The following is a 26,228-nucleotide window of genomic DNA, read 5'->3' on the forward strand; positions in this document are numbered from 1 at the left end:
GTCATTCGGATTGAGTGACGAAACGTATCTCTACAACAAACTTGTGTCCAGATGAACTGATTCAACTTTGTGGACATGTGCTGTATTACAGAGGCTTTATATTCTGCTTCTTCCATCTCACAAACATCTCCTATTTTTAAAATATTAAAAAATAATAAAGAGAGAGAGAGAGTCTACACATAATTCAAACTGTTATACTTCATACCTTTACATTCAGCTAAGACACCAACACACCACCCCACCCTTTACTCTAGAGTTGTTGGAACAAGCTTACAAGTGAATGTAATATCAGCAGTTTCTCATGTTTAAAACAATATAGCAAGATTCTAATTAGAATAAACATTGCCTACAACAATTCAACACCACATGGTATTACCACAAGGATTTTATTCAGGGTTGTTTTTAATCAAACACATTAAATAAAGGGTGAAATTTGGTACATCAGGTTGACTAATACAAAACCTTAAAAAGTAAAGTATTCACTATCATGTATCAATTTTGCATGCTGTACATTTATGTCTGCAGGTAAATGTCAACATTATTTTCCTGCTGTTTTTTGACCGAATGTTAATCTCACTTCATTCACGAGACGAATTTTACAGTTCGTCTTTGCTGCTTGATTCATCTTGTTGCTCTGACTCCTCCGTTGAGTCACGGGAGACCTAAAAAGTATAAGAAAATAAAATAAGACTTCAAATCATTAAAGAAAAATGTTCAGGAATTACTAATCCTGTTCATTCCAAGCCTATAATATTATTATGTAGTTCAGGTGTTTCCGCTGCACCCCTACTGAAAACTACAAATACAACCCCAAATCAGAAAAGGTTGGGACAGTATGGAAAATGCAAATAAAATAAAAATGCAGTGTTCCTCAAATTTACTTTGACTTTTATTTGATTGCAGACAGTTTGAACCCAAGATATTTCATGTTTTGTCTAACAAAAGTTGGGACGGGAGCAATTTAGGGCTAGTAATGATGTGAAAAAACTAAATAATGATGTGATTCCAAACAGGTGATGTCAACAGGTGATTGATGAGCAAAGATGATCAGAGGATCTCCAGTTTGTCAACAAATGTGTGAGAAAATGATTGAAATGTTTAAAAACAATGTGCCTCAAAGAAAGATAGGAAGGGATTTGCATATTTCTCCCTCTACAGTGCATAATATCATTAAAAGATTCAAGGAATCGGGAGGAATTTCAGTGCGTAAAGGCCAAGGGCGCAAGCTTAAGCTGAATGCCTGTGATCATTGATCCCTCAGACAGCACTGCATCAAGAACCGCCACTCAACAATAGCTGATATAACCACATGGGTGAGGGATTACTTTGGCAAACCTTTGTCAAGCACTACAATACAGAGTTACATGCACAAATGCCACTTAAAATTTTACTGTGCAAAAAAAAAGCCTTATGTTAACCATGTCCAGAAGTGGCGTCGACTTCTCTGGGCTCGGAGGCATCTAGGATGGACCAGCACACAGTAGAAACTTGTATTGTGGTCAGATGAATCAGCATTCCAGATCTTTTTTGGAAAAAATGGACGCTCTGTGCTCCGGACCTCCAGACGAAAAAGACCATCCAGACTGTTATCAGCAACAAGTCCAAATGCCAGGGTCTGTCATAGGGGCTGTGTCAGTGCCCTTGGCAAAGGTCATTTACATTCCTGTGATGGCAGCATTAATGCAGAAAAGTACATTGAGATCTTAGAGCAACATATGCTGACTTCAAGATGTAATCTTTTCCAGGGACGTCCATGCATTTTTCCGGCTGTCCCAACTTTTTCTGATTTGGGTTGTGTTTGGAACATCAGGCAAGCCAGGGCCAAATGGGCAAAAATTTTGAAAAAGCCTTCCTAAAACAGTGGCATCTGAAACATTGCAATAGGGAACCAAATCTGTATTCGTGTCCATGGTTTTGAACTGGGATGTTCAACAAGTTTACATACTGTAGGTGTGACTGTCAACATACTTTTGGCCATTAATCCTTAATCATTATTTGCTCTAATGTTAATGTAAATTTTATGTTATATTTTAATAATGTAGTCTAACCCAAATAATGTGTTTTGGATGCAGGTATATACAATGATTTTTCAGGTCCTGGGTTTAATCCCCAGGTGGGGCTGTCCGGTCCTTTCTGTGTGGAGTTTGCATGTTCTCCCCATGTCTGTGTGGGTTTACTCCGGGTGCTCCGGTTTCCTCCCACAGTCCACATGCAAGTGAGGTAAATTGGAGATACAAAATTGCCCATGACTGTGTTGGATATAACCTTGTAAACTGATGAATCTTGTGTAATGAGTTACTATCGTTCCTGTCATGAATGTAACCAAAGTGTAAAACATGACGTTAAAATCCTAATAAACAAACAAACATATTATTGCTTTCCTGGTCTTTGTTACCAACCTCCTCTTTGTCGTCCTCCTCCTCCTCTTCTTCCTCTTCTTCTTCTGGCAGCACTCCCCCATTATCAAGGAATTTGATGAAAGTATCCAAGTCTCTGTTTCCATTGTAATCAATCACCTGTTAAATGATGCAACACAATGTTTTATCATTTGGTTTAGAAAAAAAGCCAGCAGTAAGTTCAGTTATTGACGTTTTATATCAAAATGCAAAAAAAACAAGGTCAAGTCAAGACTGCAAGATTTATTTACCCTATTTCTGCATTTTCACTTTTCTCCCAGTCTAGTCATATACAATTACCTAGATGTATCTACTCTACTGCTGTAGACCCCTACCCTGACCGAGGGCTGTATCTAACACACCCTCCTTGACACATGTGCAGTGACCAATCGCTTTCACCTGCATGAGGTGGGTTCACAAATGGATTAGTATCCCAAATGCAGAGTCACACACTGATATCTATTATTCACCATCTCTGTACAGGCACCATCGACCAGCCAGCAGCAGCAGCAATGAAAAAAAATTGTTCAGCCTGCCCACCCTCAGGCATAGCCAATCCACTGTTCTACCAATAGCAAAGCTGAGATTCAAACTCTAGAGCTAGAGATCTCAGCAGTGGTGTCTAGCATTTTTAGCAATTTTAACTGGGAATAGTCAGCCATTGTGGTGCAGTTTGGTGCAGCGATTTAGTCATGACTAAGCATTTTAACAACGCTTAACAAAAAAGACAAACATAATATACACCGATCAGCCACTCACTGTCCATTTTATCAGCTTTACTATATAGGAGCACTTTGTAGTTCTACAATTACTGACTGTAGTCCATATGTTTCTCTGCATGCTTTGTTAGCCCCCTTTCATGCTGTTCTTCAATGGTCAGGACTCTCACAGGACCACCACAGAGCAGGTATTATTTAGGTGGTGGATCATTTTCAGCACTGCAGTGACCTTACTGTCACTGCTGGACTGAGAATAGTCCACCAACCAAAAATATCCCGCCAACAGCACCCCGTGGGCAGTGTCATGTGACCACAAGATGACCAACTCAAACAGCAGCAGTAGATGAGCGATCTCTGACTACATCTACAAGGTGGACCAACTAGGTAGGAGTGTCTAATAGAGTGGACAGTGAGTGGAGCACAACACACACTAACACACCACCACCATGTCAGTGTCACTGCAGTACTGAGAATGATCCACCACCTAAATAATACCTGCTCTGTGGGGGTCCTGACCACTGAAGAACAGGGTGAAAGCAGGCTAAAAAGGTATGTAGAGAAACAGATGGACTACAGTCAGTAATTGTAGAACTACAAAGTGCTCCTATATGATAAGTGGAGCTGATAAAATGGACAGTGAGTGTGAAAACAAGGAGGTGGTTTTAATGTTATGGCTGAACAGTGTATGTTATAATAATAATAATAATAATAAGTTGGACTTATATAGCGCCTTCCACAATACCCAAGGACGCTGATGGATGTTGACATAATATATGAAGACACACAACGTCCGAGTCTGTGCTCCTGTTTATTGGACCATGCCTAATTTAATTACAGTGACTTAAGAAGAACTGTAATGATGCGTGAACCTGAAAGGCTGTAAAATCATTTCTAAACACTGGGGTATTTATTGGTCCATAATAAGTCAAACACAAACATTTACTACCTGTAAAGATAAAGGGGTTAGGTAAGATCACAGCACGAGCACTATGTACAGAAAGAAAGTAAAAGAGAAACCAAATACATTAATAAGTGTTGCATCCAGGTACTTATAGGGGTTCACATTTGTTCTTGCAACTCTCTATGTGTTTTTTGCAAATGTGATAACATGGAAGTTTGTGACATTTTACCATGTTTACAGTGTCTACAATTTTACAGAAGACCCTAGTGGCACCAAGAGACAGATCAAAATATATTAGGCATGTGTGTTACCCTACATTTAGTGTTTGCAGGAAGAATGAGACAAAATAAAAGCTGAAACACTAAATCACTTGGTCTCCTCGGTGCCAAAACGTCTTTTAAGTGTGGTGAAAAGGAATGGCAACATTACAAAGTGGTAAATGCTTTACTGTCCCAACTTTTTTTGGAATGTGTTGTAGGCCTGAAATGCAGGAATGGATGTTTATTAATAAATGAATTGAAGTTTAGCAGATAAAACATGAAATATCTCAGGTTCATCCTGTTATTATTTTCATTTCATTTTTACTTTTTCTGATTTGGGGTTGTATATTTTAGATGCTGTGTTGTACATTATTTGACATCTTGATCTATCCGGACTGTGTTTGTATGCTTTCATGTATTGTACTACTGCCACATATCTGACTGATTTCATGATGACTTCATGTGTTCCCAATAAAGTGGCCAGGGTGTTTACACTAGTGAACTGTTGTTAAAATGCTACTATTTTTTATCCAATATTTTTGGTTATCTAAGTATAGGAAGCACTGTGTTGAGTGAGCACAGCAAAAGCTTGCTGACCTTCCTTTCAGCCCCTGCTGGAAAGTACTTCAGGCTGGGATACCCCTGGACAGTGATTGACTCCACTTCGTTGGCTGTGGAGTCCATCTTGGCTATAATGATGTTTTCATGGTCCTTGTACTTTTCTCCCAGCTTGTCCCACTCAGGAGCGAGCTCCTTGCAGTGGCCACACCAAGGAGCATCTGAAAATACACACAAAAAACCCCTTTGGTTTGTCTGAATGAACATTTTGGCAATAATCAAACCCAACAAAAACATTGTCCTGCTTACAGAATTCCACAAAGACGTTCTTGGTCTCATCAAACACAACTTGTTCAAAGATCTTCCCTACAAGAACTTTCACGGGGTTCTTATCCCAGTCCTCTGGAGCATCCTGGCTCATCAAATCAGGCTACATGAAGGTAAAGGGTCAATAGATTAGAAACACACTAGTGCATAGATCAGTAAACATTCTGCTACATGGCCAAAATATGTGGACAACCCTGTTAACTACTAAATTCAGAGTTTCAGCCACACCCATTTCTAACATGCTTTGACAATTTGATGTGGAGGAACTCCAGTGGCATGCTCAGAGCCCTGATATTACCCAAACCAAACACTCACTCACTCACTCACTCACTTTCTTAACTGCTTATCCAATTAGAGTCGTAGGAGGGGTGCTGGAGCCTATCCCAGCTTTTCAATGGGCACAAGGCACACAGTAACACCCTGGACGGGGCACCAGTCCATCGCAGGGCAGACACGCATACACACACACACACCTATACACACCCATTCATCTGTAGGGAAATTCAGTGTCTCCAATTAACCTGACTGCATGTTTTTGGACTGTGGGAGGAAACCGGAGCTTCCGGAGGAAACCCACACAGACACGGGGAGAACATGCAAACTCCGCACAGAAAGGACCCGGACCGGCCGCTCAGGTGGCGCAGCGGTAAAAACACACGCTGGAACCAGAGCTGGGATCTCGAATACATCGTATCGAATCCCAGCTCTGCCTGCCGACTAAGGCTGAGCAGCCACATGAACAACAATTGGCATGTTGTTCAGATATGGGCGGGACTAAGCCGGATGGGGTCTCTCTCCCACGACTGGTGCAATTACTCTCTGCTGGCTGATTGATGGCATCTGCACAGAGATGAGAAAAGAGTGTGTCTCTGCGTACACAGTGCTGAGCTGCACTGCACTCGTCAAAGTGTAGGTGATGAGATGCATAGCTTCGTTCTCCTCAATCAGAGCGGGGATTGGCATTGGTGGAGAGGAAGCATGATGCAATCGGGCAATTGGAAGCGGAGAAAAGGGGAGAAAATGCATAAACAAAATACAGTATATATATATATACAGTGTATCACAAAAGTGAGTACACCCCTCACATTTCTGCAAACTTTTCATGGGACAACACTATAGACATAAAACTTGGATATAACTTAGAGTAGTCAGTGTACAGCTTGTATAGCAGTGTAGATTTACTGTCTTCTGAAAATAACTCAACACACAGCCATTAATGTCTAAATGGCTAGCAACATAAGTGAGTACACCCCACAGTGAACATGTCCAAATTGTGCCCAAAGTGTCAATATTTTGTGTGACCACCATTATTATCCAGCACTGCCTTAACCCTCCTGGGCATGGAATTCACCAGAGCTGCACAGGTTGCTACTGGAATCCTCTTCCACTCCTCCATGATGACATCACGGAGCTGGTGGATGTTAGACACCTTGAACTCCTCCACCTTCCACTTGAGGATGCGCCACAGGTGCTCAATTGGGTTTAGTCCATCACCTTTACCGACAGTTTTCGAAGGGAGGGGATCATGCTCTGTTTCAGAATGTCACAGTACATGTTGGAATTCATGTTTCCCTCAATGAACTGCAGCTCCCCAGTGCCAGCAACACTCATGCAGCCCAAGACCATGATGCTACCACCACCATGCTTGACTGTAGGCAAGATACAGTTGTCTTGGTACTTCTCACCAGGGCGCCGCCACACATGCTGGACACCATCTGAGCCAAACAAGTTTATCTTGGTCTCGTCAGACCACAGGGCATTCCAGTAATCCATGTTCTTGGACTGCTTGTCTTCAGCAAACTGTTTGCGGGCTTTCTTGTGCGTCAGCTTCCTTCTGGGATGACGACCATGCAGACCGAGTTGATGCAGTGTGCGGCGTATGGTCTGAGCACTGACAGGCTGACCTCCCACGTCTTCAACCTCTGCAGCAATGCTGGCAGCACTCGTGTCTATTTTTTAAAGCCAACCTCTGGATATGACGCCGAACACGTGGACTCACCTTCTTTGGTCTACCCTGGCGAAGCCTGTTCCGAGTGGAACCTGTCCTGGAAAACCACTGTATGACCTTGGCCACCATGCTGTAGCTCAGTTTCAGGGTGTTAGCAATCTTCTTATAGCCCAGGCCATGTTTGTGGAGAGCAACAATTCTATTTCTCACATCCTCAGAGAGTTTTTTGCCATGAGGTGCCATGTTGAATATCCAGTGGCCAGTATGAGAGAATTGTACCCAAAACACCAAATTTAACAGCCCTGCTCCCCATTTACACCTGGGACCTTGACACATGACACCAGGGAGGGACAACGACACATTTGGGCACAATTTGGACATGTTCACTGTGGGGTGTACTCACTTATGTTGCCAGCTATTTAGACATTAATGGCTGTGTGTTGAGTTATTTTCAGAAGACAGTAAATCTACACTGCTATACAAGCTGTACACTGACTACTCTAAGTTATATACACTGTATATATATAAAAAAGAAAGGACTCTGACCGCCCCGCCTGGGGATCGAACCCAGGACCTTCTTGCTGTGAGGCGACTGTGCTACCCATCGAGCCACCATGTTGCCCCCAAACCAAACATCTTTAGGATAAACTGAAACATCAATTGTGAGCAATTATGTTGTTTTAAAGATGCTCTTTTGACTAACTGGGCACAATTAGGTAGAGGGGGTGTCACCTCCAAATGGGAGTTTCAACACGCTCATTGTTGAGTGTCCACATACTTTTAGCAATACTTTGGCTTTGCACTTTGTTTGTGTACGTGCTTTTCGTCTACATTTTCTTTCCTTGTGGGTTGTGTTTCAATCTGATCGCATTTTCTAAATGCACAATCCTTAAGGTAAAGTACAGTAAGCTGTTGAAGGTTTGCTAACCGTAATGGTGCCATCCAGCACGCCCTGGCAGAAGGTTTTTAGCGTGTCTTTGTTGATGGTTGCTTCTGCCATGGCATATTTCTTCACAGTATCTGTGTTGACGAGACGGAGAACTGGGGCGTCGCTTGCAGACAAACCGAAATAGTTCAGCACATGGGAAACCTCTGTGACATCGACTTTGACAAACAGCACCTAGGTTTACATGGAAGCACAATGCTGATGCACACATTCATATTGACGGTTGTTCAAACAACATCATTTTTAATGTTAATTAAAAATCACTCACTTTCCCTTTAAACTCACTGGCTGCGGCCCTGTAGTCCTTCAGCAGAGAGTTGTGGGACTCGACTGTTGTGTTAAGGAACAGAATGAGGTGCTTGTGGACTTCACTGGAGAAAATTTTATCAGCGTTCTTGAATGACAGGAAATAAGAATAAAAAAAACATACACCGATGAGGCATAACATTATGACCACCTTCCTAACATTGTGTTGGTCCTCCTTTTGCTGCCCCATACGCAACAAACTGTGATGCACCTTTCTATCAGAACCAGCATTAACTTCTTCAGCAATTTGAGCTACAATAGCTCGTCTGTTGGATCGGACCACACGGGCCAGCCTTCGCTCCCCACGTGCATCAATGAGCCTTGGCCGCCCATGATCCTGTCGCCGGTTTACCACTGTTCCTTCCTTGGACCACTTTTGATAGATACTGACCAGTGCAGGCCGGGAACACCCCACAAGAGATGCAGTTTTGGAGATGCTCTGACCCAGTCGTCTAGCCATCACAGTTTGGCCCTTGTCAAACTCGCTCAAATCCTTACGCTTGACCATTTTTCCTGCTTCTAACACATCAAGTTTGAGAATAAAATGTTCACCTGCTGCCTAATATATCCCACCCACTAACAGGTGCCGTAATGAAGAGATAATCAGTGTTTTTCACCTCACCTGTCAGTGGTCATTATGTTATGCCTGGTCGGTGTAAAAACTCAGCTACTTCTGTTAACAGAAAACATGAAAGCTCTACCCAAGAAAAGCCAGGCAACCTTAGTGCTGTCTCCAAAACTGCAGCTCTCGTGGGGTGTTCACAGCCTGCACTGGTCAGTATCTATAAAAGTGGTCCAAGGAAGGAACAGTGGTAAACCGGCGACAGGGTCATGGGCGGCCGAGACTCATTTATGCATGTGCGGAGTGAGCTACTGTAGCTCAAATTGCTGAAGAAGTTAATGCTGGTTCTGATAGAAAGGTGTCAGAATACACAGTGCATCACAGTATGTTGTGTATGGGGCAGGAAAAGGGGGACCAACACAATATTAGGAAGGTAGTCTTAATGTTATGCCTTAATGTAATCGATGTGTACATGGGACCATCTAGTTAGTAACCCACAGCTCTACCCACTAGACTACCACTGTCCCTTCCAGGAAGAAGACAGCTCCATATTCTGTTGATGCATGCTCAATAATCCATGTACACAAATCCACAAAGTTGAATCAGTTCATCTGGACACAAGCTCCATATTAATGGCCAGAGGTTTTAAATGGGATGTCCTACAAGCTTAGGATCAGCTGTACTTTTGGCCACATTGTGTATGCCAACATGTGTGAATATGAATGATGTAAAGTTACCTCCTCACTAAATGTAATAACGAGCTCAAGACTGTTGGCCCGGATGAATGTGATTAGCTCATCTTTATCCAGTTTGTCGTCCTCTGGAAGAATCTTGTCCGTCCGCCCGTCATCAAACTGAACATAGAAACAATGTTAATTAATTTTACTAATTTGCTTTAATTGCAGTTAATAATAAATAAAATCTACCAAGTTACCTTTTTAAAAAGCACCAACGATTCCTTCTGTACTTCATACTTCTGAAAAAGCTCCAGGCTGCTCGTTATGCCAAAGTTAATTTCAACGATGTCTAGCGCAAGATCATAAAACAGTTTTGCCTTCTCACCTTCCAGGTCCTAACAATGAAAGACAAACCAATAAAAGACAAAGTGTTAAAAAAATTGTGAGAATCAGCTTTTCCGAGAGTCTAAAAAAGAGTTGTTAAAAAAAGCTTAATATGACTTAATGTTTTAAATAACAACATTTTTAATTATTACTGCTCATAAGTTCTCTCCACTAATGAAAATCCTCGGTCATTGTTTTAGTACAATAAGTCACGTTAAGCTTTGTGCACCGCCACACATCATATAAAATAATAGCACAGCCAGTGCAAAAGTGCTCATGTGAATGTGCCCTTACCAAACGGAATACTATATATTTCAAGATCAAGCATCTCCACAATTAAGAAGCATAAGGATACAATAAAGAAGTAAAGGTAAAGTGCAGGTTTTATTGTATGTAACTGTTTTCAATTGTATTTCAGTGTTTTTTTTTATATTTGTGTTATTTTCAGTGTATAAGTGCCATGTCAAGTTGATATCGAGTGTTAAGGTACCACTGTACATAGAAGTATGCCACACATTGTTGGGATGACCTATTTAACAAATACTCTTTTCCATATTTATACAACCCCAAATCAGAAAAAGTTGGGACAGTATGAAAAATGCAAATAAAATAAAAATAGTGTTCCTTACTTTTACTTTGACTTTTATTTGATTGCAGACAGGATGAACCTGAGATATTTCATGTTTTATCTGCTCAACTTCATTTCATTTATGGATAAACATCCATTCCTGCATCTCAGGCCTGCAACACATTCCAAAAAAAGTTGGGACGGGGGCAATTTAGGGCTAGTAATGAGGTGAAAAAACTAAATAATGATGTGATTCCAAACAGGTGATGTCAACAGGTGATTGTAATCATGGTTTAGTACAAAAGCAGCATCCAGGAAAGGCTGAGTTTTTAATGAGCAAAGATGATCAGAGGATCTCCAGTTTGTCAACAAATGCATGAGAAATGTTTAAAAACAATGAACCTCAAAGAAAGATTGGAAGGGATTTGCATATTTCTCCCTCTACAGTGCATAATATCATTAAACCATTCAAGGAATCGGGAGGAATTTAAAGGCCAAGGGCGCAAGCTTAAGCTGAACGCCTGTAATCTTCGATCCCTTAGACGGCACTGCATCAAGAATCCCCACTCAACAATAGCTGATATAACCACATGGGTGAGGGATTACTTTGGCAAACTTTTGTCAAGAACTACAATACAGAGTTACATGCACAAATGCCACTTAAAATTTTACTGTGCAAAAAAGAAGCCTTATGTTAACCATGTCCTAAAGAGGCGTCGAATTCTCTGGGCTCAGAGGCATCTAGGAATGGCCATCACACAGTAGAAATGTGTATTGTGGTCAAAAGAATCAGCATTCCAGGTCTTTTTTGGAAACAATTTGACGCCATGTGCTCCAAACCAAAGACGAAATGGACCATCCAGACTGTTATCAGCAACAAGTCCAAAAGCCAGGGAGAATTTAGAAATTAAAAATGTGGCAACGATGACCCCGTACTGTTGCACATCTTAAGACGTGTTTGCAGGAAGCAAACATATTGCCAAAACGTATTTTAAGTGTGGTGAAAATGAATGGCAACAATACAAAGTGGTAAATGCTTTACTGTCCCAACTTTTTTGGAATGTTTTGCAGGCCTGAAATGCAGGAATGGATGTTTATTAATAAATGAAATAAAGTTGACCAGATAAAACATGAAATATCTCAGGTTCATCCTGTCTGCAATCAAATAAAAGTAAATGTAAATGTAAGAATGGGCACAGATTCCCACAGACACAGCAAAATATTGTATAAAGCCTTCTCAGTAGATTGGAGGCTGTAATTTCCACAGTTCCATATTAATGCATGTGGTTTTTGAATAGGACATCCAATAAACAAAGTTTTGACAGTGTTTGGCCAGACAATACCAATCAAGAAATGTTTTAAATGTAAGAAGTATCAAACAACAATACTTATAAATACAGGTATATAGATAATTTACCTTAAAGAATCCAACCACAACCACGTCATGTGCATCAAGCAGTTCCTGAGCGTCTTTCTCATTATTTAGAAGGGTGGTGCTGGGCCCCATGTGTCGCTGCAGCCACTGCATGATGCCCTTCGCATTGCGTTTTCCTTTAACATGCAAACAGACAAGAGAACAAGCATACACAGGATCTGGGTTGTGTGTTTTGTACAATTACATACAGTAGAATGTTTAGGGTGTGTACCAAAGTACAACCTCAATACCATAAAACTAAGTTAGGACAGTAAACAAAAAAAAGTAAACTGTGTATTACCAGGTCACTGAACATCTCAATTTCATTAATCAATTATAAATAAGTATTTATTCCATAATTGGTGCAATAAATTTATCAAACCATCAACAGTCATGGTAGAACAGAAAAGGCACATGAACTTAACAATTAGAAGTCATGCTGACATACTTTTGGCAGTATATAGAGCTGTATATACTGTAATTCTAATAATTCAAGCTTTCATACTTTCTGTTTTGTCATGGTTACCTGTAAATTCTGTAGCGTTCTTTCTGTTGCCTTCCTTGAAGAATTTAAGTGTTGGAAAGCTGCTGACTTCAAACTCCTCTGCAAGTTCTTTCTCTTCCGTCGCATCGACCTTGGCCAGTCGTACCGAAGAAGACTCGTTTTTCAGCTGGGCTGCCACCTCAGCGAATATTGGCTCAAGCGCACGACAGTGGCGGCACCATGGGGCGTCTACATATTTAAAACAGCATACACACAAAGGTTTTGTCAAGCCATCAACACTGTGATCTGCATCTATGTCAGATTTGTACACTGAAAGTTGTGTCTTTATATTTTAATTGGGCCAGAAGAATATAGACACCCCTTATAATTTCTAAGTTGAGTTAAAATGCTTTTAACTTGGTGGAAACAGTTTGGGGTACGTTTTCATGTTCTGGTGCAAGGTGAATATAATCAAGGTCAATACAAAAGACATGGTTTCACAAGGTCTGGAGAAACTTCAGGACCTCAACCTAAATGTAAACCTTTATGATGAATTGGAACATCGGTTATGAGCCTTAAGTCCTATATCAGTACCTGACCTGACCAGAAATGCTTTATTAATTAAACAGGCATAAACTCTCACAGGCAGACGCGTGGAAGATTGAAGGTTGTTATAGCCGCAAACTAGGAGGTGTTGGGAACTCCCAAATAAATGCCAATGATCAAGAGTCCTTATTCTTTTGGTCATACTACTAGTGTACAGCAATGCATAAAACACTTAAAAGACATCATGTGTGTCACATTAAATGTTCCACTGCAAGCAGTAGCCTATTTGTCCAGCCCAACCTTGGTCATGGGAAACTGTGCATCTGTGCTAATGGGTTGCAGTTGATAGGACGTCCGCCTTGAACTTTTCCACTAGTATGACTAATTCTACTAGCTTCTGTCCAAGAATGTAATGTATGATAAACTGTAATACAGTGGAAAGTCAGAACATATAAACAGACATTTTTTTTTTATATTTGGACATATGCAAACATATGGTGTAATCATATGCAAAATTGTTAAAGACAAATGACAATTACAAGACTGTTGCTCAGGCAAATTTACCTGAACTGATAAAACACAATCTAAAACAGTTACGAGGGCAAATGGAATACTTAATGTCATACCATTTTACCATTGGAGTTACAATAATTGTGTGGTACTTGGTCATCATGCAGTTTGTTTGTTTATTAGGATTTTAATGTCATGTTTCACACACTTTGGTTACATTCATGACAGTAACAATAGGAACTCATTACACAAGATTCATCATTTCACAAGGATATATCCAACACAGTTATGGACAATTTAGTGTCTCCAATTTACCTCACTTGCATGTCTTTGGACTGTGGAAGGAAACCAGAGCACCCGGAGGAAACCCACGCAAACACGGGGAGAACATGCAAACTCCACACAGAAAGGACCCAGACCGCCCCACCTGGGGATCGATCCCAGAACCTTCTAGTCCATAAGTGCAGCAAAGTAAATAAAAAATAAGAAGGAATATTTTAGATAAGTTGTTTGAGTAGTCAAGTATGAATTGACATAAAATTATAAATACACTATTAGACCATACTGTAAGTGCTGCATATGGACACCTGACCATAAGCTTACTGAACATACCATTCCAAAACCAAATGGCATTTATATAGAGTTGCCAGCCTCCATTTTTCTAAAGATTGGTGCCCATTTAGTCAAATAAGCATTTGTACGATATGTTCCAATTCATCCCACAGGTGTCCCCTGAAGATGGGTCAGGACTTTCTTCAGACAACTTGCAAACTTTGCCCTAAAAGTTGCCCTAAAGTTGGAGCATATGTGTTCCTGTGCCTTATTTTACAGAATTAAAATTCCTGGGCTCAGTAGAGACATATACTGTTCACATACTTTAGGCCATATTGTGTACTGTCACCTACAAACAAGGTCCTTGGAACTTTTGGTAACCCCACCAGTATTTGATATGGAAACACTCACTCACTCACTTTCTTAACCGCTTATCCAATCAGGGTCATGGGGGGTTGCTGATTGGTGAAGCTTATCCCAGCTTTTCAATGGGCACAAGGCACACTGTAACACCCTGGACGGGGCGCCAGTCCATCGTAGGGCAGAAACACACACACATTCACTTATAGGGCAATTCAGTGTCTCCAATTAACCTGACTGCATGTTTTTGTTCCTGGAGGAAACCCACGCAGACAAGGGGAGAACATGCAAACTCCACACAGAAAGGACCCAGACTGGCCTAGCTGGGGAACAAACCCAGGACCTTCTTGCTGTGAAGCGACAGTGCTACCCAGCTTTTCAATGGGCACAAGACACACAGTAACACCCTGGACAGGGTGCAAGGCATTAAATCTGGTGTTTTTTCCAGCCAACATATATCCAGCCAATAGTGCCCCGTGGGCAGCGTCCTGTGACCACTGATGAAGGTCTAGAAGATGACCAACTCAAACAGCAGCAATAGATGAGCGACCGTCTCTGACTTTACATCTACAAGGTGAACCAACTAGGTAGAAGTGTCTAATAGAGTGGACAGTGAGTCAGTAATTGTAGAGCTACAAAGTGCTTCTATATGGTAAGTGGAGCTGATAAAATGGACAGTGAGTGTAGAAACAAGGAGGTGGTTTTAATGTTATGGCTGATCAGTGTAAATTTCACATGAACATGTGTTGCTGCATGGAATCTCAATAAATGTAAAAATTTATTTTATATTTAATATGAAAACATTTCACTTTACCCTTTAGACAAATAAAATAAAGGAATATTTTTAGCTATCTGTAGGACATTGGCTCAAGTAATAGTAAAATCCAACTCACAGAACTCCACAAGCAGATATTTGTACTCGCTCAGGGCACGTGCAAAGTTCTTGTCATGCAGCACCAGGACGTCCTTCTCCTCCGTTAGCTCATCTGTCTTTTCCTTTTTCTCTGGCTCAGTCTCGTTCTCATTTTCTTTCTCTCCGTGCAAATTCTCCTCCGCTGTCTCATCTCCAGCTTTAACCGGCAGAGAGCACAGCAGGAGCAAAAGCCAAACGTGTAAGACCTTCATTTTCCCGGGGCTGAACTGAACTGAGGGGCCTGCCGTCCACACCTGCTGATAAAAGTGACCTAATGGTGACGAGTCATAGACAGGAGAGTGCGTGGAACTAATCTACTGGTCTCACTGGAGCTTGTTTGCCAGTTGTCTGTGTCTTACTTCTCGCTGGGAAAAGTTAGCATATGGTGCAGTGATAGGCAAATTCGTTCACAGCTCGAATGGCAGATAAAAGTCGATCAGACAGCCATGTTTTACTAGCCAAAAGAGTATTTGTGTGTGGTTTGGTTACAAAAAGTTACTGGAAAAACGGTTGTGGTAAATAAATACTGCAATATTTAAGGGGATTTAAAAAATGAAGCCCATTCTTTTTTGATAATTCACATACATTTAAAGTCAAAAGTTGTCGTGCACTTGATCCAAATGTGTTTATCAATATGAAGTTGGCTCCCCTTTGTCACCACAACAGCCTCTACTCTTTTTTGGCGTGGGGGGGGGGGGGGGGTGATTTTGTTTGCTGAAGCCTATCCCAGCTTTTTTTCAATGGGCGCAAGGCACACAGTAACACCCTGGATGGGGCACGAGTCCATCGCAAGGCAGAAACATGCACATACCCACACATGCACACACCCTTTCACCTATAGGGCAATTCAGTGTCTTCCTGAGGAAGTGATCACCGATGAAGGTCTAGAAGATGACCAACTCAAACAGCAGCAATAGACTTTACATCTACAAGGTGGACCAACTAGGTAGGAGTGTCTAATAGAGTGGACAGTCAGTGGACATGGTAATTAAAAACTCCAGCAGCGCTGCTGTGTCTGATCCACTCATACCAGCACAACACACACTAACACCCCACCAGCTCCCGAAGGAAACCCACACAGACACGGGGGGGGGCATGCACCCCTGGGGATCAAACCCAGGACCTTCTTGCTGTGAGGCAACAGGGCTACCCACCGAGGCGTGTCCACATGCTTTTGGACTGGGTGTATTAGGAAGCCACAACATGTAAAAGACACCAAACAAGGTCACCAAAGTTTATTTGCACCATTTTTGAGTGTAGAAAAGGATTATGACATGTGTCCAATTGATTAGGCTCAGAGTTGTTGGTCAGTATGTAAGCCAGTAAGATTGAGAACCTTGCTTAGGGGCCCAACAGTGGCTGCACTTGCAAAGTCGGAATTCAAACCCACAAACTTCATTTGATAGTCCAAAGCTTTACCATTCCAAAGTGTTACGGCCTATTGTTATCACATTACAGAACTAACCTATTCCAGCGCAGCTCTCTGCATTGCTGGATTGACTGGTTCTCAGGCAGAGGGATTAAAACAGTTAGCAGAAGAGGCCTTTCCTGGTCAACAGGGTTTGGTTACAGAGCCACCACTAAATCATTGACCAACACTTAGTCAAATGTGTTTTTCAGGAGAGAAATCAACAGTATTTTTGGGAAAAACGCCGTTTATAGATAACATGCCGACATGTTAAAATGCGACCTGGGCCGCTTAGGTGGCGCAGCGGTAAAACACGCTAGCACACCAGAGCTATGATTTTGAATACATTGTATCAAATCTCAGCTCTGCCATTCGGCTGGGCTGGGCTGGGCGGCCACACGAACAATGATTGGCTGTTGTTCATTCAGGGTGGGGAGCCGGAAAGGGACCTCATAACTGATGCAATTACGACCTCTGCTGGCTGATTGATGGCGTCTGCACAGAGTAGAGGAATAATGCTGATGTGTGTGGCTATCCGTACACAAGGCTGATGGCATGTGGACTTGACTCGTGCAGGTGAAAAAATGCAGTCGGCTACTGCACACGTATCGGAGGGGGCGTGTCAGTTTGCTCTCCTCAATCAGGGGCGGGGGTCAGCACCAGTAGAGAGGAAGCATAATGCAATAACTAAAAATCAGGAGAAAAATTTAGAAAATTAATCTAAATCAGGGGTGCACAACATACGGCCCGCGGGCCAGACACGGCCCGGCAAAGCTCTCGATCCGGCCCGCCAAATGAAGTGCTGATGCATTTTTAAATAAATGATGCTGTCACTTTAAATTCACCGGGTGATTCCATGAACTTGAGACTGAAAAGTAAATTAGGTAAATACAAGTTACTTCAGCGGTACCGTGTGTTTGTCCAAACCAAGTATGAGTAAAAAAAGAAAAGTGGATCTCAAGCATAGGATATTTAACCCTGAATGGACATGCAAGTATTTTTTTTTATTAAACGGGCCATGGCGTTTTCTCATGTCTGGTGTGCTTGCGACCACATTAATCAGTTGGTGTCAGAAAGACGCTGCAGTATCTCCCAGTGACCAAGACATTTCTTGTAAGTACCTGATTTTATGTAACTGTATTTAGTGCTGGGCGATTTTCATGATTAATTCGGTTAATTCGAATGAACGTTTTTCCCTGATGTTAGAAATGTGACAATTGCGATTGTTTACATACTTTATATTTTAATTAAAATACCAACATGTCACGAGGCAGAAACTGACCAGACACTCGCGGAATATAAATCAAGGAAAGTTTAATATCAAAAGGGCGAAAACAGTGTACAAAATCAGGCAGAGTCCAAAACCAGAGGATAAACAGACAGGCAGCAAACGGAAGACAACAGGGATCATACACGGTAACGGTTAGATTCAGAAATAAGGACGCAAACACGATCGGCAAAACTTCACAACGAGACTCAAACAGAAGAGTTTAAATAAGATGCGCATGGAACTGAACACAGCTTAACTGAATCAAAACTAAGGAGACGGTGAGCGCCATCAGAATTGGCTGACCGTGGACATGTGATAGTCACGTGACAGTCCGTGGGAGCATGGGAATTGCAGTCCATATTGTTAGAAGCAGAATGTGCCCCGTCCATCCACCCCCCAGTCACAAGAGGACAAAATCAAAGCTGAGCTGAGTGCTTACTCAATGTCCCCTGTGTAGATACTGATACAGACTCTTTAAATTATTGTTAATTATTGTTATATTGTTATCATGTTTGAGTTCCTTGAAAGGATAATTAGGTGGTGCTGTTACTATTTTTGCACTTCTGCAGTGTTTTAAATAAAAAAATTTCAATTGCGTTATACAAAAACAAAATCGTAAATCGAGAATCGATAATACATTTGAAAATAATCAATTAAAAATATATATTTTTTTTTTTGCAATATCACCCAGCCCTAACTGTATTACAAATTCATGTGGACAGGTCTGTAAAAATAAAATTTGTGGCCCTCTGGTTTAGGTGTTTATGTGAAATCGGCCCTTGGTAAAAAGAAGTTGTGCACCCCTGATCTAAATAAATGAATGTCAGCTCACAGAAAGAAGGTCCTGTGTTCGAATCCCTGGTGGAGTAGACCCACAAACTGGTGACCTGCCTGGGCTGTTTCCTACCTTTCGCCCAGGAAATTTTACCCTCTTCGCCTTGCACAATTGCAAGGAATTTAGGAGTTTCACCATTTACAGTACATAAGTAAAAACAGACTTTCATCTGCCAAGCTGCATTCTGCATGTGTTACAACAGCTTGACTTGTATAAAGAGGGTGCAGGTGCCAGACTGGCCTGCCTGCAGTCCAAATTTGTTTTCTATTAAAAACATGTAATGCATTATGAAGTACAATATACGACCATAGCTGAAGTGTTATATCCACCAACATTTGGTGTCCTCACTTTCCAAACGATGACAGGGTTAGGTTTAGGGTTAGGGTAGTTAAAACAAATGGTGATTTAGGAAATTGGTAAACATACTCTTGTGGCAAGTTTGTTAGTCTTGAATATAGGTTATAAAAACATTTCCAGGTGTTTGCGGACAGTGTCTTAATTAATCTAGCCTGTTTAAAAGGCTATAATGACAATGCTATAGGACATTTTGCAGCCCTTTAAGAACGTTTTTGTCCACAATTCTTAACAGAATCCACATTCTGGACACATGTTATGAACAATAAATATTTTATTCAAATATCACACATAAACATGAAGAAAAATGATAAAATTAAAAAAAGTTCTCATAATTTGTTGAACAGCATAGTGTTGCATACTCAAATGTGTATATATTGATGTTTACATTATATAGCCAAAATTATGTGGATACCTGACAATGTGCTTGTTGAACATCCCATTCCAAAACCAGGGCCACTGATACAGTGTTGAACCCCCACCCTCCCCTTTGTGTCTATTACAGATTCAATTTTCCTGTAATTGTGTTCGCCACAGCTTTGGGAGGTCAGACACTGGCTCCCAATTAATCTTCCAGTTCATTCCTAAGGTGTTCATTGGTGTTAAGGTCAAGGCGCTGTATCATCACTGCAGTCCTTACACTCCAAACTTTTTAAACCATGTCTTTATGGATTTGGCCTTCTGCAAAAGCCACAACATTTTTTATGATCTATTTTACATTTTACCCCCTTTTAATCCCAATTTAGCGTAGCCAATCTGCTGCTGGAGACACCGTCAGTGTCCATCCAGTGTCCTCCAATGTGTGTGCAGTCTTACTGATCCATGTTATTTACCCACACTTCTGTGAATTTGTGCATGAGGTCAGCTTTTGCGCACAGTGACACACCCTGACCTCCACTTTTGTGCAACCAGGGTCCTTGCACCACCCCACCCATCTTTTAATCCAGTCATTGATCACCCAGCCCAGCCGACCGGTAGCAGAGCCGAGATTCGAACCTGGGAGTTCAGAATCTTGGAGCTGGTGTGCTAGTGGATTATCCTGCTGTACCACCTGAGTGCCCAAAGCCACAACATTTTTGAATTTTCTATTTTGAATTTTCTTTTTTCCCCAATTTTGTCCCCTAATCTAGTCGTGTCCAATTACCCTGATTGCGTCCTCCATACTGATTCGACCCTTCACCGCCGACTGAGGACGCCTCTTAACTGACATACGGGGCATACCAGCACGTACAGTCAGTACAGACTGCATTTTTCACCTGCACGAGTCGAGTTCATATACTGACGGGCACTGTGTATGGAGGGCCACACACTCATCAGCATTATTCCTCAGCCCTGTGCAGGCGCCATCAGTCAGCCAGCAGGGGCCGCAGTTGCACCAGTTATGAGGACCTATGATCCGACTTTTTTACCCTCTAACCTTATGAACAACAGCCAATCAGTGTTCATGAAGCCGCCCAGTCAGAAGGCAGAGCTGAGATTCGATACGATGTTTCAAAACCCCAACTCTGGTGTGCTAGCGTACTTTACCGCTGCACCACCTGAGTGCCCAAAGCCACAACATTTTAAGAATATAATTTATTTTATATAATTAGCAATGGATGTGACTGAAACACCTAGACTCAATAATTGGAAGGGCTTTTCATATATTTTGGCCATAATGTGTACCTAGGTCAACAGTGTTGTGATGGGTGTCATCCATGTTCTAAAAGCTTTGAATTCATGGCTGATCTTGCCTCTTGGTGTTTCTTGAATTATATCTGAGATTCTGTCAAAAAACACACCTATTCACCTATAGGGCAATTCAGTGTCTCCAATTAACTTGACTGCATGTTTTTGGACTGTGGGAGGAAAATCCACACAGACACGAGGAGAACATGCAAACTCCACACAGAAAGGACCCGGACTGCCCCACCTGGGGATCAAACCCAGAACCTTCTTGCTGTGAGGCGGCAGTGCTACCCACTTAGCCAGCGTGCCACCCCAGGGTTATAATCAACAAGAAAAAACATTTATTGACTTCCTTGATTTATGTTAGATTTGAAGTGTATGTACATTTTTGGATTCTACTCTATATATATATTTATTTTGGCATCTGATTACTGAAAATGGTTTTCGGCATCTAGTAGGTATATAAAATATCAGAGCACATGTTTGAACACATAAGATCAGATGTTCTTGGTCAAAAATAGACAAAATATTGTTTTTCTGCTTTTCAATCCAATCTTATATCCACAATGTAAAGATAAAAATAAATTTTTAACATATAATTTTGTTGGCTTGTTGGTGTAGTGAATTGTGTTAACTCATACTGGCTTCCAGTCTGGGGTGTGTTGCATCAGCATTATGTCTGGTGATTCTGGTGAAAACTGACCAATGGCAACCCTGATCAGGAGAAAGAGGGTCTAAAACATGGGGGGGGGGATATTATTTTGGTGGTGGATCATTCTCAGCACTGCAGTGACACTGACATTGTGGTGGTGTGTTAGTCTGTGTTGTGCTGGTATGAGTGGATCAGACACAGCAGTGCTGATGGAGTTTTTAAACACCTGACTGTCCCTGCTGGTCTGAGAATAGTCTACCAACCAAAAATATTCAGCCAACAGTGCCCCGTGGGCAGCGTCCTGTGACCACTGATGAAGGTCTAGACAGCTCAAACTCAAACAGCAGCAATAGATGAGCGATCGTCTCTGACTTTACATCTACAAGTTGGACCAACTAGGTAGGAGTGTCTAATAGAGTGGACAGTGAGTGGACACGGTATTTAAAAACTCCAGCAGCGCTGCTGTGTCTGATCCACTCATACCAGCACAACACACACTAACACATCATCACCATGTCAGTGTCACTGCAGTGCTGAGAATGATCCACCACTTAAATAGGGGGTCCTGTCCATTGAAGAACAAGGTGGAAGCAGGCTAAAAAGTATTTAATGAAATAGATGGACTGCAGGTCAGTAATTGTAGAACTACAAAGTGCTCCCATATGGTAAGTGGAGCTGATAAAATGGACAGTAAGTGTAGAAACAAGGAGGTGGTTTTAATGTTATGGCTGATCAGTGTATATTGTCTAATCAATACAAGGGTTGAGACCCTTGCTCAATGGCCCAACAGTGGCAACCTGGCAGTGGTGGGATTTGAACCAGTGACCTTTCGATTACTAGTTCAGTACCTTAACCTCTATGTCTTCTATGCCCAAGCTAACGTGTCCACATCTGTACGCATTTCCCTTTGTGTTAAGGAAGCTGGTAATCACAGGTGAACTCACTGGGGTCTCTGTCTGATGCCCAGTGGGCAAGCAGGTCACCGAAGTCTGGTGTACTGGAGCTACTGATGGTAAGACTTTCTGTGCTACTGTGCATCGTGTCTGTGAAGCAACTCGGCAGATTAGGAGTGTGGCACCCCACATCGAGACTGTCAGGATGGGGCTCAGTCCAGAAACTACTAGGCAGCCGGCGCTGGATCATGGGCATTCCTTGCTTCTTCATGTCAGTTTGCTGGAAAAGCTCTGCAAGTGGGCCCAGTTTTTCTGGTCCATCACACTGCTTCGATGATGCCGCTCTGACAATGCTGGAGAGGTGACGTTGTCGGGGCGTGACCTCGGGGCATGGCTTTCCTGCATAAACGTTGCAAGTGTCAGAGTCCCGACTACGTCCAAAATAGCGCTGCACATCACTGCTGATGAGCTCAGCGAAACGCAGCAGACGATCTGTGATCTCTGTGTTGCTAAAGTTGGGATCTGTGACACATGGCTCTTTAACTTGAGACTTTATGGCTTGGGACTCCTCCTCCTCCTCAAAGCAGTCTTCAATCTCCTCCCTAAACTCCTCTTCACAATCTTCCTCGAACTCTTCCTCCTCAATGGCCATAAAGCAGGCTTGGGCTGGTCTGGCCAGTCCGAAAACACTCAGACTTCTGATTACGCTTGCCGCCATCCTATAAACAAAATATTCATAAATATGTGAACTGTACATTTTGCTAAGTAGCTACATTAGTAAATACAGTGTAACGCAAATATTCATGCCAGTTAGTTTAATCTCAGCAGTGCTATCAGCCATCCATCTACACAGACCTGAATATGTCTGGGAAAGGTATTCCTGCCTTGCTCTGACTCACTGCGACCCTGATCAGGATGATGCTTTTAATGACCATAAAATGTAAAAAATTTATCCACTTAAGTTCCTCCAAACCCGTCCAACCATGTGTTGATGGTTCTTCCTGGAACATTCATTCATTCATTGTTAATTTTATTACCACTTTAACCTGTTCAGGGTCGTGGTGGGTGCACCCTGGACAAATCACCACTCCATCACAGGGCAAACAAACACACATACACACACTCATACTCACACACAGTCACAGCTTGAAAGCAATTTTGTATCTCCAATTAACCTGACTGCATGTTTTTGAACTGTGGGAGGAAACCGGAGCACCTGGAGGAAACCCACACGAACACGGGGAGAACATGCAAACTCCACACAGAAAGGACCCAGATCACTCCATGTGGGAATCAAACCCAGGACCTTCTTGTTGTGAGGTCACAGGGCTACCCAATTGCTGAAACAGAAAAGGGTATTTCTAAAACTGTTGCCACAAAAATAAAAGCATGACATTTATTTCATAGATTTTATTTTAAACACCTGAACTCAATAAATAGTAGGGTCATCCACATAATTTTGGCTGTACCATGTATTAAATTTAAAGCAACTACGTTTTCAGTGTTTGTTTCGTTTTTATATAAAACTGATTTATAAACCCAATAAATTGATTAATACATTTTTATTATCTTCTACATATTTCTTGTAGCTTTTAACAGCAGAAAAAATGATGGAAAGCCAGAGCTTTAAAACATGCCTTATTATTATTATTATTATTATTATTATTATTATTATTATTATTATTGATGTCATTATTATTATTATTGTTATTATTATTCTTTTTATTATTATTATTATTGTTATTATTATTATTATTATTTTTTTTATTATTATTATTGTTGTTATTATTTTTATTATTATAGTTATTATTGTTGTTATTATTTTTATTATTGTTATTATTATTATTGTTACTATTATTATTGTTGTTGTTGTTATTATTTTATTATTGTTATTATTATTATTATTTTTATTGTTATTTTTACAAAACTATTGCTCTTTTCTTTAGAGTGGTTTGCTGGGGTGAGAGTGCGAGAACAATGGACACAAACCAAATAAACAAACAGATCAAAAAGGCCAGCTCCATAGTGGGGTCTGAACAGGACTCAGTTCAGCAGGTAGCAGAGTTAAGAATGCTCACAAAGCTTAACTCAATTATCAAAAACAATTCACACCCACTTCATACCCTGGAGGTGTTTCGACAGAGCACCTTTAGTCACAGACTGATTCCTCCTAAATGCAGGACTGAACACTACAAGAAAATATTTTCTTATAACTGCTATCAGACTGTTTAACAATTCATAATAATCCAAATAAATCATTTAAATAAATACCTACTTCTGTACGCTATTCATGCTCCATTAAACCAATGGTTACATACCTCAATAAATACTAATTTTGTATGCTATGCATACACCATAAAAAAGTTTACATGTATATAGTACCATACTGTACATTTTTATTCTTATTGCTTGTCTTTACCCTGTAAGTGAATGTTGTATGTATACAAATAAATTTCCTGCAAAGGATCAATAAAGAATCTATCTATCTATCTATTTCTGTGAAAAGAAAGCCAAAGGCCAATGTCTAGTTTTTTCTCATATAAATTATTGTGTAAGGAAGAAAAATCCATGCTTTTCTTTTATCTTTGGCATTACTCCACCTCATCTGCTTCTGAAAAATAGTAAGTGGGAAATATTTTAATCTTGAGGAATTGGATTGTGGGGCCACTTTATAATCTAGAAACCCATCAATGGGATAAAAAAAAATTCTGGACCTTTTAACACCCTTACTCAGGGCTTTTTGAAATGTAAACCTATTAAAAAGGGCTTCAAACCAGACCATGGTTTAGTCTACAATTATCTGTTTGGCAAATCCCAAAATAGAGCATTGAGCTTAAGTAAATTGTAAAACATTTTATAGGAAAAAAATTCACTGCAGCCCACTGGTTGGCGTCCGCTAGTGACACTCATGCTGAGGGCTTGTTTGGTGAAATCTGGAGTACCAAGAGGAAACTGGAAAAGACCATGCAAAACCCTTTACACACTATAACTAGAAGCAAGACCCAGACACCTACGGACCTACACCAATTAGCCATAACATTTAAACCACCTTCTTGTTTCTACACTCACTGTCCATTTTATCAGCTCCACTTACCATATAGAAGTACTGGACTGTAATCCATCTGTTTCTCTACATACTTTTTTAGCCCCCTTTCATGCTGTTCTTCAATGGTCAGGACCCCCACAGAGTAGGTATTATTTAGGTGGTGGATCATTCTCAGCACTGCAGTGACGCTGACATGGTGGTGGTGGGTTAGTGTGTTGTGCTGGTATGAGTCGATCAGACACAGCAGTGCTAATTGATTTTTTAAACACCTCACTGTTACTGCTGGACTGAGAATAGTCCAGCAACCAAAAATATCCAGCCAACAGCACCCCGTGGGCAACGCCCTGTGACCACTGATGAAGGTCTAGAAGATGACCAACTCAAACAGCAGCAATAGATGAACGATCGTCTCTGACTTTACATCTACAAGGTGGACCAATTAGGTAGGAGTGTCTAACATAGTGGACAGTGAGTGGACACGGTATTTAAAAACTCCAGCAGCGCTGCTGTGTCTGATCCACTCATACCAGGACAACACAGACTAACACGCCACCAGTGAGTGCAAGCAGGCTAAAATGGTATGTTGAGAAATATATGGACTACAGTCAATTGTAGAACTACGAAGTGCTCCTATATGGTACAGTGAGTGTAGAAACAAGGAGGTGGTTTTAATGTTATGGCTTATCAGTGTATGTTGCTGTGAGGCACCCACACTACCTGCTGTGTCACATGTATGATGAAAATAATAATATATTGTTATGAAAAGCTAAT

The 26,228-nt window shown here is 41.2% G+C and overlaps 2 protein-coding genes across 2 annotated transcripts; both read right to left on the reverse strand.

Moving 5' to 3' along the window:
* Positions 1–419: 419 nt before the first annotated feature.
* Positions 420–15,543, reverse strand: pdia2 (protein disulfide isomerase family A, member 2). The gene is made up of 11 exons (XM_063010538.1): positions 15,312–15,543; positions 12,493–12,699; positions 11,970–12,103; positions 9,858–9,995; positions 9,661–9,777; positions 8,324–8,449; positions 8,038–8,229; positions 5,144–5,264; positions 4,874–5,055; positions 2,400–2,516; positions 420–662 (listed from the first exon to the last, which is right to left on the reverse strand). The coding sequence occupies exons 1-11, from the start codon at positions 15,541–15,543 to the stop codon at positions 597–599; spliced, it is 1,632 nt and encodes a 543-aa protein (XP_062866608.1). The 3' UTR covers positions 420–596.
* A 6,887-nt stretch (positions 15,544–22,430) lies between these two features.
* Positions 22,431–23,129, reverse strand: LOC134328316 (protein PERCC1). The gene has a single exon (XM_063009412.1). The coding sequence runs from the start codon at positions 23,127–23,129 to the stop codon at positions 22,431–22,433; it is 699 nt and encodes a 232-aa protein (XP_062865482.1).
* Positions 23,130–26,228: the final 3,099 nt, after the last annotated feature.

The sequence above is a fragment of the Trichomycterus rosablanca genome, chromosome 15 (genome assembly GCF_030014385.1).
Source record: "Trichomycterus rosablanca isolate fTriRos1 chromosome 15, fTriRos1.hap1, whole genome shotgun sequence".
Lineage (NCBI taxonomy): Eukaryota > Metazoa > Chordata > Actinopteri > Siluriformes > Trichomycteridae > Trichomycterus > Trichomycterus rosablanca.